Source organism: Coturnix japonica, chromosome 2 (genome assembly GCF_001577835.2).
Source record: "Coturnix japonica isolate 7356 chromosome 2, Coturnix japonica 2.1, whole genome shotgun sequence".
NCBI classification, from domain to species: Eukaryota; Metazoa; Chordata; class Aves; order Galliformes; family Phasianidae; genus Coturnix; species Coturnix japonica.
In genome coordinates this window covers 95,932,068-95,950,436 of record NC_029517.1, presented here as the reverse complement: position 1 = coordinate 95,950,436, position 18,369 = coordinate 95,932,068, and the positions used below count along the sequence as shown (strand labels likewise).

The following is an 18,369-nucleotide window of genomic DNA, read 5'->3' as shown; positions in this document are numbered from 1 at the left end:
ACAGCTACCTCCCACTCTCTGCTCTAATCACAGAATCACAGAATCACAGAATTATCAAGGTTGGAAAAGACCTAGAAGATCATCTAGTCCAACCATTACCAATACTTCCCAGCTAAATCATATTCATCAACACAACATCCAGACGCTTCTTGAACACTCCCATGGTCGGTGACTCCACCACCTCCCTGGGCAGTGCATTCCAATGCCTGACTACCCTTTCCGAAAAGTAATACTTCCTAATGTTCAGCCTGAATCTTCCCTGGAGCAGCTTAAAACCATTCCCTCTAGTTCTGTCATCGATAACACGAGAGAAGAGGCCAACTCCCAGCTCACTACAACCTCCCTTCAGGAAGTTATAGAGAGCTATAAGGTGTTCCCTGAGCCTCCTCTTCTCCAGGCTGAACAATCCCAGCTCCCTCAGCCTCTCCTCATAAGGCCTGTGCTCCAGACCCCTCACCAGCTTCGTAGCCCTCCTCTGAACACATTCCAGGGCCTCAAAGTCTTTCTTGCAGTGAGGGGCCCAAAACTGAACACAGTACTCAAGGTGCGGCCGCACCAATGCCGAGTACAGGGGGACAATTACCTCTCTGTTCCTGCTAGTAACACTGTTTTTGATGCAAGCCAGTATGCCATTGGCCTTCTTGGCCACCCGGGCACACTGTCGGCTCATGTTCAGCCGAGCATCAATCAGTACCCCCAGGTCCGTTTCCTCCACGCAATCCTCCAGCCACTCTGCCCCAAGCCTGTAGCGCTGCCTGGGGTTGTTGTGGCCAAAGTGCAGAACCCGGCATTTGGTCTTGTTGAACCTCATCCCATTGGCTTCGGCCCAGTTCTCCAGCCTATCCAGATCCCTCTGCAGGGCCTCACTACCCTCAGGCAGATCAACACTCCCTGACAATTTGGTGTCATCCGCAAACTTACTGAGGGTGCACTCAATGCCCTCATCCAAGTCATCAATAAAGATGTTGAAGAGGACAGGCCCCAGCACTGACCCCTGGGGAACACCACTCATGACTGGTCTCCAACTGGATTTAACTCCATTTACCACCACTCTCTGAGCCTGGTCCTCCAGCCAGCTCCTTACCCAGCTGAGAGTGTACTCATCCAAGCCACGGGCTGCCAGCTTTTGTAGGAGAACAGCATGGGAGACAGTGTCAAAGGCTTTGCTGAAGTCTAAGTAGACCACATCAACAGCCTTTCCTTCATCCATCAGATGGGTCACAGGATCGTAGAAGGAGATCAGATTGGTCAAGCAGGACCCGCCCTTCACGAACCCATGCTGGCTAGGTCTGATCTCCTGGTCATCCCACACCTGCCACGTGATCTCCCTCAAGACAATTCATTCCATCACCTTCCCTGGCACCGAGGTCAGGCTAACAGGCCTGTAGTTCCCCGGATCCTCCTTACAATCTTTCTTGTAAATGGGAGTCACGTTGGCAAGCCTCCAGTCTTCCGGAACCTCACCCATTAACTGGGAGCGCTGAAAGATAATGGAAAGCTGCTCAGTGTTCACCTCCACCAGTTCCTTCAGCACTCTCGGATGAATCTCAGCCGGACCCACGGACTTGTGACAGTCAGCTTTTGCTTCAGAGACCAGCTTCAAGCAGGTAAAACTGCACTGGGGAAGGAACTGAAGTGAAGAAAAGTGAAGAAAAATGACCAGAAAAGCTCTTTTTTTTAGAGTTTTTTGGAGCCAGCAGCAGTGCTGTGCCTGGGCTAGCAGCTGGCAGCTTGTGGGAGGGCTCCTGACTCACCAGGGGCGGAGCTGACACTGCCTGCTCTTTATCACTGGTAATTGACCTTGACCTATTTGCTGTGTGGATAAAGAGAGGCCAGGGAGGGCGGGAACTAGTTCACACAACACAGAAGGTGTGGAAAGCTGTTCTGAGCACCTAGTTTGGAGGTAGTCAGTGTTTGAGGGCTGCTTGCACTGCCCACTCAATAAGGCAGCAGTGGGAGTGGAGGCTGTGTCTTGTGTGAGTTTGTCCAAGGCAGCCCCCAACCTCCACATCTCCCACCAGACCTTCCCTGTTTGCAAACAGCAGGTCTAGCAGAGCATTTCCTCTTGTGGGCTCTCTCACCAGCTGCATTAGGAAGTTATCCTCTATGCATTCCAGGAACCTCCTAGATTGCTTCTTCTCAGCCATGTTGTACTCCCAGCATATGTCAGGGAAGTTAAAGTCACCCATGAGGACAAGGGCCGGTGACCGCGCAGCTCCTGCCAGCTGCTTATAGAACAGCTCATCTGCCTCTTCATCCTGGTTTGGCGGTCTATAACAGACGCCCACCAGGATGTCTGCCTTATCAGCCCTTCCCCTGATCTTTACCCATAGGATTCAACCACATCGTCCCCAGTCGCATGCTCTGCCGCATGAAAGCATTCCCTGATACAGAGGGCCACGTTGCCACCCCTCCTTCCTTGCCTATCCTTCCTGAAGAGTTTGTAGCCATCCATTGCAGCACTCCAGTCATGGGAGCAATCTCACCATGTTCCCGTTACGGCAATTAGGTCATAGTTTGCCTGCCTCACAATGGCTTCCAACTCTTCTTGTTTGTTGCCATGCTCCAATCGCTATGGGCAGCGGCGATGACTCCGTGCGGCCGGGGTGGAGGGCGCGCCCACAGCGGGGTCTCTCCGACTTTGCTTTTTTTTCCTTGTTCCCCGCCGGCCCCTCGGACTCGGGAGCGTGGTGCTTGCAGCTCGGAATCCTCCTCCTCCTCCTCCTTCCTCTGGGAGCTCCCTCCCTGCCCCGCCCCTTCCCCGCCGGTCTGCCCGATCCCGCTGGGTGCCCCGTGTCACCGTTGCCTCGCTCGGTGGAGCTGCTGCAGGCCTGTGCGCGCGGGCTTGGAATATGGTTGGGGAAAAGGAAGCCAAGGAGAAGCTGAAGCCGAGCCCCGATTACCTGATGCAGCTGATGAACAACAAGAAGCTGATGAGCAGCCTCCCCAACTTCTGCGGGATCTTCAACCACCTCGAGTGGCTGCTGGACGAAGAAATTAGCAGAGTACGGAAAGACATGTATAATGGCACATTAAATGGTAGTACAGAGAAGTGCAGAATTACCAGATGCTGTGGGACCTATTGTCCAGTTACAAGAGAAACTATATGCACCTGTAAAAGAATATCCAGATTTTAACTTTGTCGGAAGAATCCTTGGGCCCAGAGAACTAACAGCTAAACAGCTTGAGGCGGAAACAGGATGCAAGATAATGGTCCGAAGGAAGGGCTCAATGAGAGACAAAAAGAAGGAAGAACAGAACCGAGGCAAGCCCAACTCGGAACACCTGAATGAAGATTTGCATGTACTTATCACTGTGGAGGATGCTCAAAACAGAGCAGAAATAAAACTGAAGAGGGCTGCTGAAGAAGTGAAAAAGTTACTGATACCTGCAGCAGGAGAAGACAGCCTTAAAAAGATGCAGCTGATGGAGCTTGCAATTCTGAATGGCACCTACAGAGATGCCAACATCAAATCACCAGCCCTTGCCTTTTCTCTTGCAGCAACAGCCCAGGCTCCAAGGATCATTACTGGGCCTGCGCCTGTTCTCCCACCAGCTGCCCTGCGTACTCCTACACCAGCTGGCCCTACCATAATGCCTTTGATCAGACAAATACAAACCGCTGTCATGTCAAACGGAACTCCTCATCCCACCGCTGCAATAGTGCCACCAGGACCCGAAGCTGGTTTAATTTACACCCCGTACAAGTACCCCTACACACTGGCACCAGCTACATCAATCCTTGAGTATCCCATTGAACCTAGTGGTGTATTAGGTGCGGTGGCTACTAAAGTTCGAAGGCACAATATGCGTGTCCATCCTTACCAAAGGATAGTGACCGCAGACCTAGCTGCCACCGGCAACTAACCTATGACCTTCTGACCTCTGAACTCTTCACCCAATGATGACCTGACCATGCCTGCCTGCTGATCAGTTAACTGGTAATCGCCTTTGCTTGCCTGTCTTCAGTGCAGTGAGCTGGGGCACTTGTCCGTTCGTCTTACCATCTAAGAAAACAAGAAATTGTTTGTCCTCCAACTCCGCTTTTTGTGTTCTCCTGTCTGGGTGAAAGTGGTTCTAGAACCTGCACTGAATAGTAGTAAAGCAATAAGGTCCAATTCATCCCTCCGCACTGATCATCCTCTAGCGTCCCACCCCAAGCAAACGGTAAGGAGGTCTCTCACGAGATGGAGACAGATGTCCCTTAACAACCGATGACAGTGGCAGTTACTGTGAGAGACTTCTAGGAATATTTTTCTTCTCAAAAAAAGAAGTCAAAGCTCTCTCTGAATGTACTGTGTGATGATGCATCATGCATGAACCTTTGGTCAGGGATGTCATTGGTGAAGGGATTCCAAAAAGTATTCAAAATTTGACATGCTGTTTAGTCCACTACCAGTGCCCTCAAAGGGCGGAAGTCGCAGCCTTTTTTCTATTGCCTGCCAAATTGGATGTTTAAAAAAAAAAAAAAACAATAAAAAAAAAAATAGGGCAAATGAGAGAGGATACATTCTTCTTTCATTTGAAATTGGAAGTAATTCCACAGAAATTAATGGAGCTCCCCAGTGCAAGATGGATGTGAAAAAAAGATGTCTGGCTCAGAAGCTATAAATTGTGTAAGTGAAACCTAGAGACAAAGGGAAATTCATGTAGTGAGAAACTATATAGAAATAAAATGCATTCTACTCAACTGGCTGAGAACAAAAATGAATCAAAATATTAATGAATACTGCAGTCTAAGAAATAACTTCTGCATCAGTGCTTCTTCCTGTCTCTTTCTCTGCTGCTATTTTCAAAATGGTTGAGGTTACTGACAAAATTAACTGATATATTTCCTGCTTCATGCAGTTGATTATGAGAGAACCATCGAGGGGGGTGGGAAGGGGGTGAGGGTAAAGGGGGAAATGGTACCCTCCAGAGACAATGAAGTTTCAATTTCCCTCTTATCAGATGTGCATTTAGAATCACTTCTGAAATCTTGTGCTCTATGACTGCTCTTATAGTAGTCAACTTGTGCAACACTTCCACTTCTTTTGGCTGGTGGCCCAGCTGCTCACTCATTACAAACCCAAGTATTGCACAAGCTGGGGAGCAGAGCCAGCTTCCCTTTCCAAAGTCAGTTGAAAGGGACTTCATCGCAGAGGTTAAAAATAACCACTTCACATCCACTTCCCTTGGGGAGATTAGGGGGTATAATTGCTTTTCTGTAGTTCCTTTTGCTGATTTACTCTTGGAAATGAAGAAGATCCAAAGAAAAGCATAGGAACACATCTTTTTACATAGCCTGATTTTATGTCCGTATCAGCACTATTGAAAATATACTTGAGAAAACATACTGAACAGAGGCTGATTTTCCTAATATTCCAGTTATGTAACCAACGTGACATCTTTTATTACGTGTGATAACTTCACAAAAATGTATTGAAGTCCTAGCTGACGAGGTCCTTTATGAACAATGTTTAATCTTCTTAGTAGGCAGAATAATTTTTGTTTTGCGTTATTTTACAGAACGGGTGACAGTATTGAGTTCATAAAATTAAGAAATATTCTTCTCAAAGTTTTCATGGGTGGTAAGAGAAAATTTAACTGATCCTGTTGTGAAATGTTGCTGTTATCATCTCATTACAGAATTAATATAAATAACAGCTATAACTGAGTGAGAAATAATATTACTGACCTCAGAAATCTTCTGAACTATTCACATATTTATCCACACCACTGTTAGGAGCAATCTTGTGGAGCTTGAACATGAAGGAGTTTACTGGATTGTTGACTCTGGACAAATACGTCACCTTCAGAATAAGCAGTGCTCAAATCTATAGTCCTTGGGAATGTCTAAATCAGGAGCTTTTCAATGCCCAGTAACAAGTTATGGACAATATACAAAAAGAAACACAGATTAATTTTCTAGACAAAATCATATTAGTTCATTTGGCATTATGCCTTAAAATCACAGGATTTCCTTAATTGCTAGAACATTTCTGTGCTACTGGAACATTAATTACATCTTCCACTTTCATATAATAACCAGTGCTTACTCTGCTCATTAACTTATCCATCAAAGTTTATATGCCAATTTGCTGTCTATTCTACTACAACCATTTGGTTGTACTTTTCAGAACTGCTGTGGCTTAGTTTAAGCACTGCTTCATAACTACCATTCATAAGCTTCAGCTAACAAGAGGTGTCCACTAAGATGTATTAACTCTCTGAATCACTGATTGTCTCCATCTTTAGTCCCAAGTAACACTACATATTTCCCCAGAATTAGCCTGCTGATGGACATGCCCATACAATACCAACATACTTTCCACTTCTGGCCATACAGTTTATTTACTTTTAAATTAAAAGATGACCTGTACTCTCTTTGCAACTGAAGCAAACTTGTCTTTGTCAAACCCAAATTCACGAGAAATTTTTCCAGAGAAAGGATGGTTTCACCTTTCAGAGAATATAATAAATACGTGAAAAGTGTGGGATCATTTCTAGTGCCTGTGATTTTACTTTTAAGGTGATGGCAACTCTGCAGCACATACAAAATCCTATAGTGATGAAGCAGTGGCAGCTGAGGCAATAAGAGAAGGCAATGGGAAAAACAAACTGTTTGGAAAGGAGGGGAGGGTGTGTTGCTATTTACATTAGGAAAGGAATAAAATGTGAAGAGCTGTGCCTAAAGAGTAGTCATGAACAAGCTGAAAGCCTATGGGCGACAGTTAGAGACTGAGGCAGTAAAGGAAACCTTTTCATTGGTGTCTGCTACAGGCCACTTGATCATCAAAGCCTGTTGATGAGGCCTTCTACATCCAGTTACAGGAGGCATCACAAACGCTCATCCTGCTGGGGAACTTCAACTACCCAGATATATTTTGGAAAAGTAGCATGATGAGCTGTAGGTAATCTGAGAGGCTCCTGGAATACACTGACAACAACTTGCTGAGTCAAGTAATAGCAGGCCTCACCATGGGCGATGCAGTACTAGACTGGCTAGTCTAGTGAATATTTTTTCATCTCAGAATACACAGTATCCCTAGGTATGTACTTGATCTCTACTAGAAGTAAATATACATGTGGATGAATGATATTTTGACATAATATCTAAATGATAAATGCTTGAAGTATAAGTGTCATAAAGTGTTATAAAGCTCCAAGGAATTAAGATTAGCAACACGATTTTAGGAAATATTGATATGAGATAATCTGTATCATTCCTTTGCAATTCAGTTCAGGTGGCCTGTAAGTACCGCCTTATTTTATTATAATTATAACTATAATTATATATAAGTATTATTATAATACTTATAAATTATAATAATTTATTATAATACTTCAAATGCCCTTAATATCCCAAATCATATATCCGAGATCTTTAAAGACATAATGAAGTATCCATTGTCTTCTAGTTATTCACATTTGGGGAATTCTGGTTTCATGGGGGAAAAAAATGGCTATAATAAGAAAAGATAATGGGACAATGTTTGGTAGATTGAATGCTCCAGAATTTCACTCAGTTTTCTGTTGTTGATATTTATAGTTAATTTCCAGGGTAATTTATTACTAAGAATAATATCTTACAGTTCATTTTGAAAGGATGACTTTTCTTTTCTTGCAGATGTAATTAAAATGAGTTACTTAGGTTACAAGGGATCATTAATATTTGGAATTTAATGACATTTTGTGTGGGATCATTAACAATTGGCAGTTGCTGCAAAGGACTCCCATTATGTACTTTAAGAATGTCTTTTATGCTTTAGTCACCTGGTAATTAGAGTGTCTTGATGTTTGTGTGACCTGTGACCATGAGTACTTTCAAGAGAACAGTGAAATGTGGAAGTGAAATGCAACAAAATACATGCAGAAGATAAAACACACTTACAGAAACTGTGCCACATTATCCTAATAGCAGGTGAGAAAGACCAACCCAAAGCAATTGACAGACATAAAGGGAACAAAAGATCCTGTGATCATAAGAATGTCATTCTGCTGATAGAACTAGCCCTAGAATATACAACACATTGCCACTGTCATCCAAATTAGGTGTAGAAATTATTTTGTCTTGTTTTCAATTGTCTTTGATCCTTGCCCCATTCTTTTCAAAAAGTAGGATGTTCGTATGTTATCTATTAGAAAATCCTAAAAATGACATGTACAAATCCTAAACAAAAAGGAAAGAAGAGAGAGAGCAGGAGGAGGACAGGGTGGGCATAGGAGGAGAGAGGTGAGAGAGGAAAGAAAGGGAAGGAGAAGGAGGGAGGAGCAGAGAAAGAGGGAAGTGTGTGATCTGAAAGCTAGTTATCCTGTTCTATATTAAATATTTAAGTAATTCAGATGTCTAAAATCAGAAATGTGAAAATTCATTGCCCTGTTCCTAAAAGAGGCAAGTGACATAGGCATGATAGAGCTGTATAATAATATTAAACTCGGTATTTGTTTCTGTCTCTCTTATTGAACTAGGTGGCATGAAACAGTGGAGTGAAAATATATATACATTCCTGGCTATTTACTATTTCTGCAATATGTTAATATAAGTGCTCAATCAATTTCTGTAGACTGAAAGACAGATGTCTTATTTATCCTGATGCTTTGCAGAAAAATACCCTTGCTGAAAACTACAGCAGGGTATATTATTTAGGAGTCCATTCCTCTTCTGCCTTCTTTTATTTTATTTCTTCTTACATTTTAGTACTATCTCTATCACAGATTTTTTCTTTCTTGTTGGGAAGCCTTCTGAAATGGAGATGACCAAATTTTTTTCTTCTCTCTTTCCATCTTTAAAAACTATGCCCTTCTATTCAGACAAAGAAATCTTAGTATTTTAAAAACTGAAGAAACAGCAGACACTGACTACTGATAAAGAAACAGGTTTCTGTTTCACTGAATAATAGAACATCTCAAGTTGGAAGGGACTCACAAAGTTCATCAAATCCATCTTTTGGTTCTACATGGAATCACTCAAATCCAAACACTGTATCAGAAATCAGTGTCCAGTGCTTCTTGAACTCCAGCACTTGGCACTGTGACCACTGCCCTTAGGAGCCCAACATCCTCTGGTTAAGAAGCCTTTCCTCATATCCAGTCTGACCCTCCCCTGATGCAGTTTCATGCCATTCCTTCAAGTCCTGTCGCTGTCACAGAGAGTAGAGCTCAGCGCTGTCCCTCTGCTCCCTTTGAGGAGCTGTGGGCTCCATAAAGCCTCCCCTCAGCTCCTCTGCTATGGGCTGAATAAACCTAAGGACCTCAGGCACTTCTTACACAGCATAGTAAGCTAGCAATAGTCTCTTAGGGCATAACACACTGTATAAGCAATTGGAGCTGGAGAACTGCACTTTGGTCCAGTGCTGTATCCTCAGGTAGTGCATCAACACATGAAATCCTAGTTATATCCCTAGGGGAAACCGCACAAAGGCACTTTGCTTAACAAACAAACAAACAAAAAATCTGCAGGGTATGATTTTCTGTGAATTGTAAAATAAACAGTTTGATTAGGTAGGATGTAGAAAGAAAGATTTTATTTGGATAACTTAAAATCTGAACTAATGTGGGTGTCTTGTTTGTTTGTTGTTTGTTTTGGTTTTTTTTGCCTTGCTCATGTGTTTTTGTTTGTTTGCTTGTTTATGACTGGAATAATGTAATCTTGTCAGAGAGCAAAAGAATGAATCTGAGAGACTGAGACTGTTACAGTCCTTTCAACCATTGTCTGAGACTTAAATGCTGCCTATGATAAGGGCAAATGACTAAAAGAACACTAACTGGTCTTGCAGCAACACAGATCATTTCTAGGAGAAGAAAAACCAAAGCCACCCACCAACCAATGACCAGCCAAACAAACCACAAACAGAAGCAACGACAAGCAGAACAGCACATACAAGTGAAAATCTGTTCCCATCTGAGTTTCTACCATTAAAATATCAGATGCTATCTGTCTTTCCCTGCTGGACAAGCCATCTGGAACAGAGGAAATGAGACCTGAATCACCAGCAAGTCTGATGTACTTACTGTGCATCTTGATAAGATCTGAATGCATTGCAAGTAGAACTTGAGAACTGACAGCTCCAAAATGACTAAAAAACACGTTTTATTGCCACTTTATTTCAATAATAAACATTTCCACTTTTCATTTGCCCATTAGTGTAGCACAAAATGGATTTTGTAGTTCTGCATAGCAATATATAATGGCTTTTTGTTTGTTTGTTTGTTTGTTTTTTGTTTGTTTGTTCTCTACAGCAGTCAGTTTTTATATCAGTAGATACCAATAAAGATTTGAAAGCACATTTATGACTAATGAAAGGGGTGGAGGGAGGGGGAAGTTCTTATATGCCAGTGGTCCTTTCCTGTATGTAGTGAGAGATGATCAGTTTGCTTTCAGTGCTGGTTCAGCTTATCATCTGACTGCACATTATTCTTACCATAACAAGAACAAATGAAAACATATTCTCAGATCCTTCTAGAATAAAAGGTGGATGTGTTACTCCCTATCTAGCAGCCAGTATTTTAGTGTTCACGTATGAAAAACTTCTGTCTTATTTCATGAAATTTTGGAATAACAACTACAGTAGCATCTGAAAATTGTCATTTGAGTTATTTCACTTTCTCAGACTAAGCCTCAGATGACTTTAACCTTGGCAGCCTAGCTAAGGAAATCGTGCAATAACAGAATGGATGTAGTAGATACTTATATGCAGTTTCTATGTGTGGTTCTTCCACTCCTGCCTTCTGTGGACTTCCAAGCTTAGAAAAAAGACAAATCAGAGTATGGACAACTACCTTAAGTAAGTGAATGAGGCAAGCCTAAATATCTTGTTCCATAGGAGACAAAAAGACAGGACTGGAAGTAGAGAGGAACAAACTGTGGCAGAAACTTGAAGGGTTTCTTCTGATATCGATTCTTCAGTAAGTGGAGTGATAGGACTAGTGATAGAGCTAGAGGGGATGGCCTCAAGTTGAGCTGGGGGAGACTCAGGCTGGACATTAGAAAATACTATCATCTCTCTATCATCATAATTTGATCATGCATGCTTGTATACATCAATGGATTTCTGAATAGATCTGACTCTAGACACAAAGATCACTCAAAAGTGAGAAGGAGACTGGGAATCTGAGCTTCGCACTTTAAAAGATTTCTGAATAATACAGTGGCACTGACACTGTTATTTAATCAATTGCACAGAATATAGAGCAGGAACATGAAACTGCAAGGTCATGTGCCTTGGCTTAGCCCTTCAGTGCAGTCCTACTTATCATTTTGCATTCACCTGGAACAAGACTGCATGTGTACCCAGTTGTTGTAAGCCCTCCTATTGTCCAGACATCTACAAATTTGGTAGTGTGGATTATAAAGTTGAGCTTTAGACATACCTCCTCTTTTTAAGTTTTTGTTTGTTTGTTTGTTTGTTTTTAAGAGTGACCTCACCATTCAAAACTTAATCAATTAATTAATTAATTAACTTAGTTGTAGGATATTAATTGCAGTCTTTAATTGATATTATCCTAAATAAAGCTATTAAAATAACAGTTACGCTTTTCTATATTTATGTGTCTGGGCAACTTTTTCATGCAGCTCCCTTTATATGTGAAAAGTGGTCAATAGTTCACAATTTTAGGTTCAGAGTTCAAATGTTATTTTACTTTTAGAAACAATAGAATGTTTATTTGCTTTATTAACCTGCTGTGATTATTTGTACTGAAAATTTATATGCCCATAATTGCCAGGATTCATAGAATCATAGAATTACTCAGGTTGGAAAGGAACTCAACGATCATCAAGTCTAACCGCAGCCTAACCATAGTACCCTAACTCTAACAACCCTCTGCTAAATCATATCTCTGAGCACCAAATCCAAACAGATGTAATTCATTTAGCTTGCGATGCTGCCCCAGACTGAAGGACTATTTCAAGAAAGAGCCTGGCTACATTTGCTTCCCCATGACACAGAAACTCCATAGCTTCTGTGGTCAGCAGGCTGGGGATTACTGTAACCAGAAAATCAGACAGACCATTTAGCCTATCTCTCTCTCCTTTGAGTGTGACTCATTTTTTCCTCAAACATTAATATTTTGCTACCATGATCCACTGTTTCAGTAAATTCTGAAATTTCATTTTGCACTGTATGAAAATGATTATTTAGTTGGAGCACTCCTAGCTTCTGTAGCCAGAGGGAAACTAGTAATAACAATTATTATTAATATAATATCAACATAATTATTATTAATAATGCATGATTAATAATAATTATAGATACATGTTATATAGTAATATATTATTAATAATAATCAGTAATTATAACCTTACTGTAAGATTCCAGACTGATAAGTTGTAGTTCACTCAGTTTCCCAAGCGCAAAAGCCTGCAACCAGGCACATATCCACTGAAAATGGGATTTATTTTTCTTTATGAAAAATGTCTATTTGCTATTTAATTCCTGATATGTCAAGAAAACTTCTGTGAATACAAATGCAATAAAGTTCACTGGATGATAGTAAGAGAGTATTTTCATCGCTACCCTTCTGCAAATCCCTTGTGCATTTGGGATAATGAGAGCAGCCTTGGAAATTTGATAGGTTGGTGTCCCCTCTTAGGGCATTTGGGTCATCTGAACTCTTTCTAAACTTGGCAGAACATAAGGAGCTCTAAAATCATCAGCTAAGGATTTTGAACTAAGCCACTGTGTGTATAGAAATAACTACAATGGAAGAATGATTTTCAGGAAATTAAAGCTAGAAACTCTTTTCTGCTGAACCACAAATATTTTAAATTATAAGTAATTAATTTTCTTTCAGTTTGGGGATTATTTATTTTTAAATGCTTCTTTTGTATCCGTAAATACATACATTTATTTGCTAACTTTTGTATGTATTAAAGACAACACAAGGAAAAAGAAACTGAGGAAAGAGAACAGAAGAAAGCTAGGCAGTAAAAATGAAACAGTCTATGAAAGTACAAATATCACATCAAGCCCACTGAAAAACACTTAAATAACAAAAAGGAAAATAAAATGATTAGAAATTTTAATTAATAGACCACATATATGTTGGGCAACCATTTAAGTGTTGGCTGATTGCTTTGTGCATGGTCTCTCATTACTATCATTGTCATTATCATTTTAATGGCAATCAGCTGGAAACTATGGGGAGTACCCAGTAATTATATATATATATATAATATATATATATATATATATATAAAAAATATATATATATATATAATAACTCAGCGAAGTGCTGAGTTCAATGTCAATCTAATTTGTTCTAAGTATAATAACAAGTGTCAGAGCGTGGGAAGAAAAGGTAACAAAGAAACAAAGATAGACAGGTGCTAATCCTCCAAATGATACTCAATAACTTGAATGTTGGGTGTATTCACTGGAATTTGTAACTACTTCTGCAAGTCCAAGCATTGGTGTTTGTTGTACCAGGTATGACAAATTAACTCTCTTCCCCCCATGCCCCTGAATTTCTCAGTTCCTCAAGCAGATTTCATAATACTGTTTGAATCTTCAATACTTTCATCAGAAATACTTTAACACCTGCAGTTCTTGGAATTTGCAGAGATTGGCACATAGCTTAACAGCTCAACGTCCTTCTAACTTCCTTTGTTCTAGGAAATCAGCTCCAGCTTTTTCAGCTGTTTACTACTGAGTAAGCGGGTGATGTAAAAGGCTATTATTTCCTTTTCAGGATATAGACCATTTAAATTATGTCCAAATGGCCTTGCAGCTTTTGTCTTGGGAGGCAGGAGAGGTGAAAAGCTAGGGAGAGTTCTGTTTTCTAGTTTTTGGTTTTGCATTCAGAACTTTTTACTTGGATCTGGGAGAAATTCAACCCTGGAAAGTCACTTTACATAGATTTTGATTTATTATTATTATAACAAACTATTGGTTAACTAAGTTATAAGGACATAAACGGTGATTTTGTAGTTAGAACAATAAGCAACAACTTAATGTTGCTGTAACAAATAATGATCATTATCACTGTCTTTACACAACTGTTGGTAAACAACTTTCTTTTGAATGAGATTGTATTAGTGGGAAAGTATTTATTCATTTTTAGCACTGCCATTTTGTACACTACAATCAGCCATGTAGCAAAGCAATATTTTAGAAAAACATTAAACTCTATAATTTAGGTTTACGTAAGATCAAAGAATTCTTCAGAGGACAATAGCCTTTATTTCAGCTCTTAGGAGGGTTTAGACTATTTAAACACTATCTCACAAACTAGACCAAGCTTGTACTGGGAGCTGAATAAAGCAGTGAAATCGCAACTGTAAACATTGCTCAACTTATCTGTGACTTTTGCCATTTCTAAACGAGATTTCAGTAGAAACATCTGTCTTCTAAGATGTAAGACTGCTGCCTCTGAAGTCTGTTTAACAAATTCTGATTGCTTTTTTCCTAATTGCAGTAGAAAGAGTGGGACCAGATTGCTTCTATTTATATATACAAAGGAATTGCATTTCTGAGGGTAAGATTTTAGCCATGAACAGAATGTCCTCAAAGCCTTCCAGAAATCAGCACTGCAGTGATTAACAACCAAATCACATCATGTAGTTTTATATTCTGACTTCTAAAACTTGAATTACATCTTTAAAAGTGAGGTTAGGGATGCAGTCCAAGAGTGTAACTTTACCTGCAGTCTTCTCTTAGGAAGCCTTGGTCACACTCCCTTTTCAAATGATATAATGCAAAAGACTATTTACTGCCTAGAGAAATGCTTATATCCACAGCACTGAAATTGTTTAATCTCTTATATTAAAAATTAAAGTCACTTTTTAATATACAATGGTAACGCTAGCTAAGACTAGTTATGCCAAAGCAATGACTGATTATGTGATTCTGGGTATTTCCTTTAATTACAAAGCATAGTTAACTGAGGCTCCTTAAAACAACAGTAGAGTATGTAGCATCTAGTTTATGTACTTCCTACTCTCTTTTAATTATGTGATAAAGTCTATAAAGTCACTTGATGGCATTTCCCCATCTATGTAAATGCTCCAACTAGTGTTTGTAGAGGACTGCACAAGAACATGTGTTCTGCAGCTCAGATCTGTGCTATGTGTGCAAATAATAGGCATGTACAGTCATAAAATTAACTGCTGTGTAAAGATACAACAATTACTTCTTTGGCCATATGATACTTTGTGAAATGCATCTTCTGATATAGTTGAAATACTCATCTGTATATCACAAATAATTCTTATGAATAGTTTATTTTCCTTTATTTGCCCTTTTAATACTACAGAATTTTTGTTAGTGATTAAAAAAAATTAGCAAATTTTCCAACATGACTTGGAGAAACTGTGTGAGCACATTCACATTGTCAATGGAAAGATAAGACAGGGAAGACTTCCTTATTACAGGAGTAATCAAAATATAAAATTCATGAAACCTACAGGACATTGAATTTCAGCTCTACAGAAATGAAAGTGCAAGACATTCTTGGTCTGTTGTGGAATGGATGGATATCTGTGCAAACAGAATCAGGCCTGTTCCCAAAACTGTGTAACTGCCAATTTTTTTTGCCTAATATCTACTGTTAGAAACTCTGCTGTGAAATTAGGGAAATGAAAATTGAACAGGTTATACATGACTGTGACATATGCACCATAATTAAACAAGACATGATAAAATCTCTCTGGGAGGAAGGGCGATGGCAAAAGTATAACTATGGGGAGATATGGCAGGTTGATTATTGCTTTGCCATGTATCCAGGATGGTAAGCATTATGTGGGTAGCTTGAAACATATCCTGTACCCTGTGCTACCAGCCAAAACATCAAATTAGATTTCAAGAAACAAGTCCTGTGGTGACATGGCACCCCAGAAATGACTGAGTCAGATAATGGGACTCATTTCAAAAATTCTCTTCTAAATATTTGGGCCAAAGATCATGGAACAATAAAATGGGTTGTTAAAAACTATGTTGAAAGCAGTGGGTGTGGAACAGTTAAGCACTGAGAGAAACATTTGGGAGAAGTCACCTGGTTGGTCAATGCCTATCTACCTACCTATCAGTCAAGATGGTCCTACCAAATCCAGGTCCCTACATAATCTAGAGGGAGATAAGGTCCCTGTAGTACATGTAAAGAGCACGTTGGAGAAAACAGTTTGGGTTTTACCAGCAGGTCATGAGATTGTCTCTTTTACTGTTAGTCTCTGCAGTGTGTGCTCCTTGGCTGTCTCCCCTTTAGCACCAGAGTGAGGCCTATTGTTTTGACACTCTCACTCCCATTTATTTGTTTTATGAGCTTCATCCCCAATTAATTTATATTTCTGCTGTTAATTACTAAATTAACTTTCCTCCTCAGATCATTGCCACTGTTTTTGTTTGTTTGTTTGCTTTTTCCCCCTCTTTGTTCCCTTTCTGCTTACCACACCCAACTCCACCTCCCCCCTTTTTGGGGCTTGCTGGCCCACTGTCCCCTGTCATGGATACAATCAGATCTGTAGATAGCACCCTGACATTATCTTAACAATGCAACTTTCTGATTTTTAACATGAACATTTCAAAAGCAACCTCACACTCCACAATGTTTTTTGTTTGTTTGTTTGTTTGTTTCCTGATTCTTAACTATTACTGAGAGAAATATCTTTAGTTTGGATTACCTGCATTGTTAAAACAACATGAGATCCTAGAGTGAAACCCTTCTATAAAACTAAGCTATCATGCTATTTCTGTGTGTGGTTGTGTAAGGAGTTGTGTGGGATAGTTCTTCAATGGAAAATGCTTGTAGACTTAAGATGAGATGAACAGCATTAGAAAAAGTTGCCTTTCATACATTTACTAAGCTTGTCAAGGAGGCTTTTAATAAGAAATGGCATCTGGATCTACTTAAAAGTTAAAAAATAAGAATCAACTAGAAAAATTAAATATGAGTGAAATGTGAACTCTTGTTGTCTGTCACCATGTGTGAAGATAATAGAAATGATGAAAATAAAGGATATTTTTTTCATCACATTTGTGAGAGGATGCATTTGCATAAGCTCTTCTTGGTATGGTATCAACTACAACATGCAAACAAATTTTCAAATAGAGATCTCAGAGATAGTAATTAGCCAAAAATAAGTTTCATGGCCAATGTATTCTTACCATAAAAAATCCAACACATTCTCTTTATTGTTGCAAATTGACAATTGATTTAATAATGGGATTATAAAAAAGGCAAGGAGCAAAGCTAAAAATTAAAGTTTGGGGAACATTTGTTGAGTGGAAAGAGATCTTGCAAACTTGTGTGAAAGCACTGTTCATGTTGGTGGGCGATGTACTACAGCCCGTGTAAGTTACTTGGACTGGCCTTGCTGAGAAAGAAGATAAAGCATCAGTCACTAGAAAGCAAATAAATATGACAACTAGATTTTAAAAGCTGTGTATAAGGAAGAGACAGTTGTGTTGGTATAAATGACTAAGCTTGCAGAAACAAGGCAGACAATGCAAAAGCTGCAAGGTTTAAGTACTGATTTACTACTCTATTGTTGATAAAAAGTGTCTGTAACAGATAAAAAACAAGAAAAGATGTGATGGTCATGCTGTATTTCTGTCTCAGTCAGAATACAGAGGAAGGAAACAGACAGTTGTTAAGAATGTGTATCGGAGTGGAGAGACAAACATAATGACGTATTTACACTGAAAAATAGAAATAGCTAGTTAATAGTTAATAACGGGAATACATTTCATTCAATAAATGCTGGTTAGAAATAACAGGAATATACATCAGTAAATTACCAGGAGAAAAAACAACAAGCAAACAGATTTTAAATTAGTGCTGCAGAATGTAGAACTGCATGTTAAACAGACAGCACATTTGTACCTGTATTGTTGTAACCCTCTAACTAATGATTTAAGCAAAATACCATCTTCTACTTCTTCAAATAGCCAAAATTCTGACAGAGATCCACGATATTTGTGTCAGGAGCTGGTTTCACACTCAGCAGGAAAGCACTTTAAGATTCTTCTGCTAAACTCAATGTTTTCTGGCATTTCCTTCTGCCTGCTGTCTCACAGTACCCTATGCCCACCATTATAAAGCCACAACAGTTTGTGGTTGTCACTGAAATAGATTCCATGTCTGAGTAGCACACTGCAATTTCCAACCCACCTAATGCAATTTATTGAGTTTGGCCTCATTTTGTTGTTCAATTAGAGCAAAAAAGTAAAAGTTCCTGTCTCCAAAGACTGAAAAGCATGTTCACTTTAACATGTAAAGAGAGTCTAACTTTTATTGTTTGCAATGGTTTTGTGCTTGGCTTTTGCAGGTACTTTGTACCCTTCTCTATAAGAAGATGGAGAGTTTTTAAGAATTATTTCCAGAGCAGGTACTTGGACCTAATAATTTACCTCAACTGTGTGTGAGTCATGCTGCAGGATGCTGCAGGAGATT

At 39.7% G+C, this 18,369-nt stretch overlaps 1 protein-coding gene across 1 annotated transcript; it reads left to right on the top strand.

Moving 5' to 3' along the window:
• The first annotated feature begins 2,766 nt into the window (after positions 1–2,766).
• LOC107310135 (protein quaking-like) lies at positions 2,767–4,457 on the top strand. The gene is given in 2 exon segments (XM_032442695.1): positions 2,767–3,052; positions 3,054–4,457. Coding segments are annotated over 2 exon segments (1,014 nt in total). The 5' UTR covers positions 2,767–2,852; the 3' UTR covers positions 3,868–4,457.
• The last annotated feature ends 13,912 nt before the right edge of the window (positions 4,458–18,369 follow it).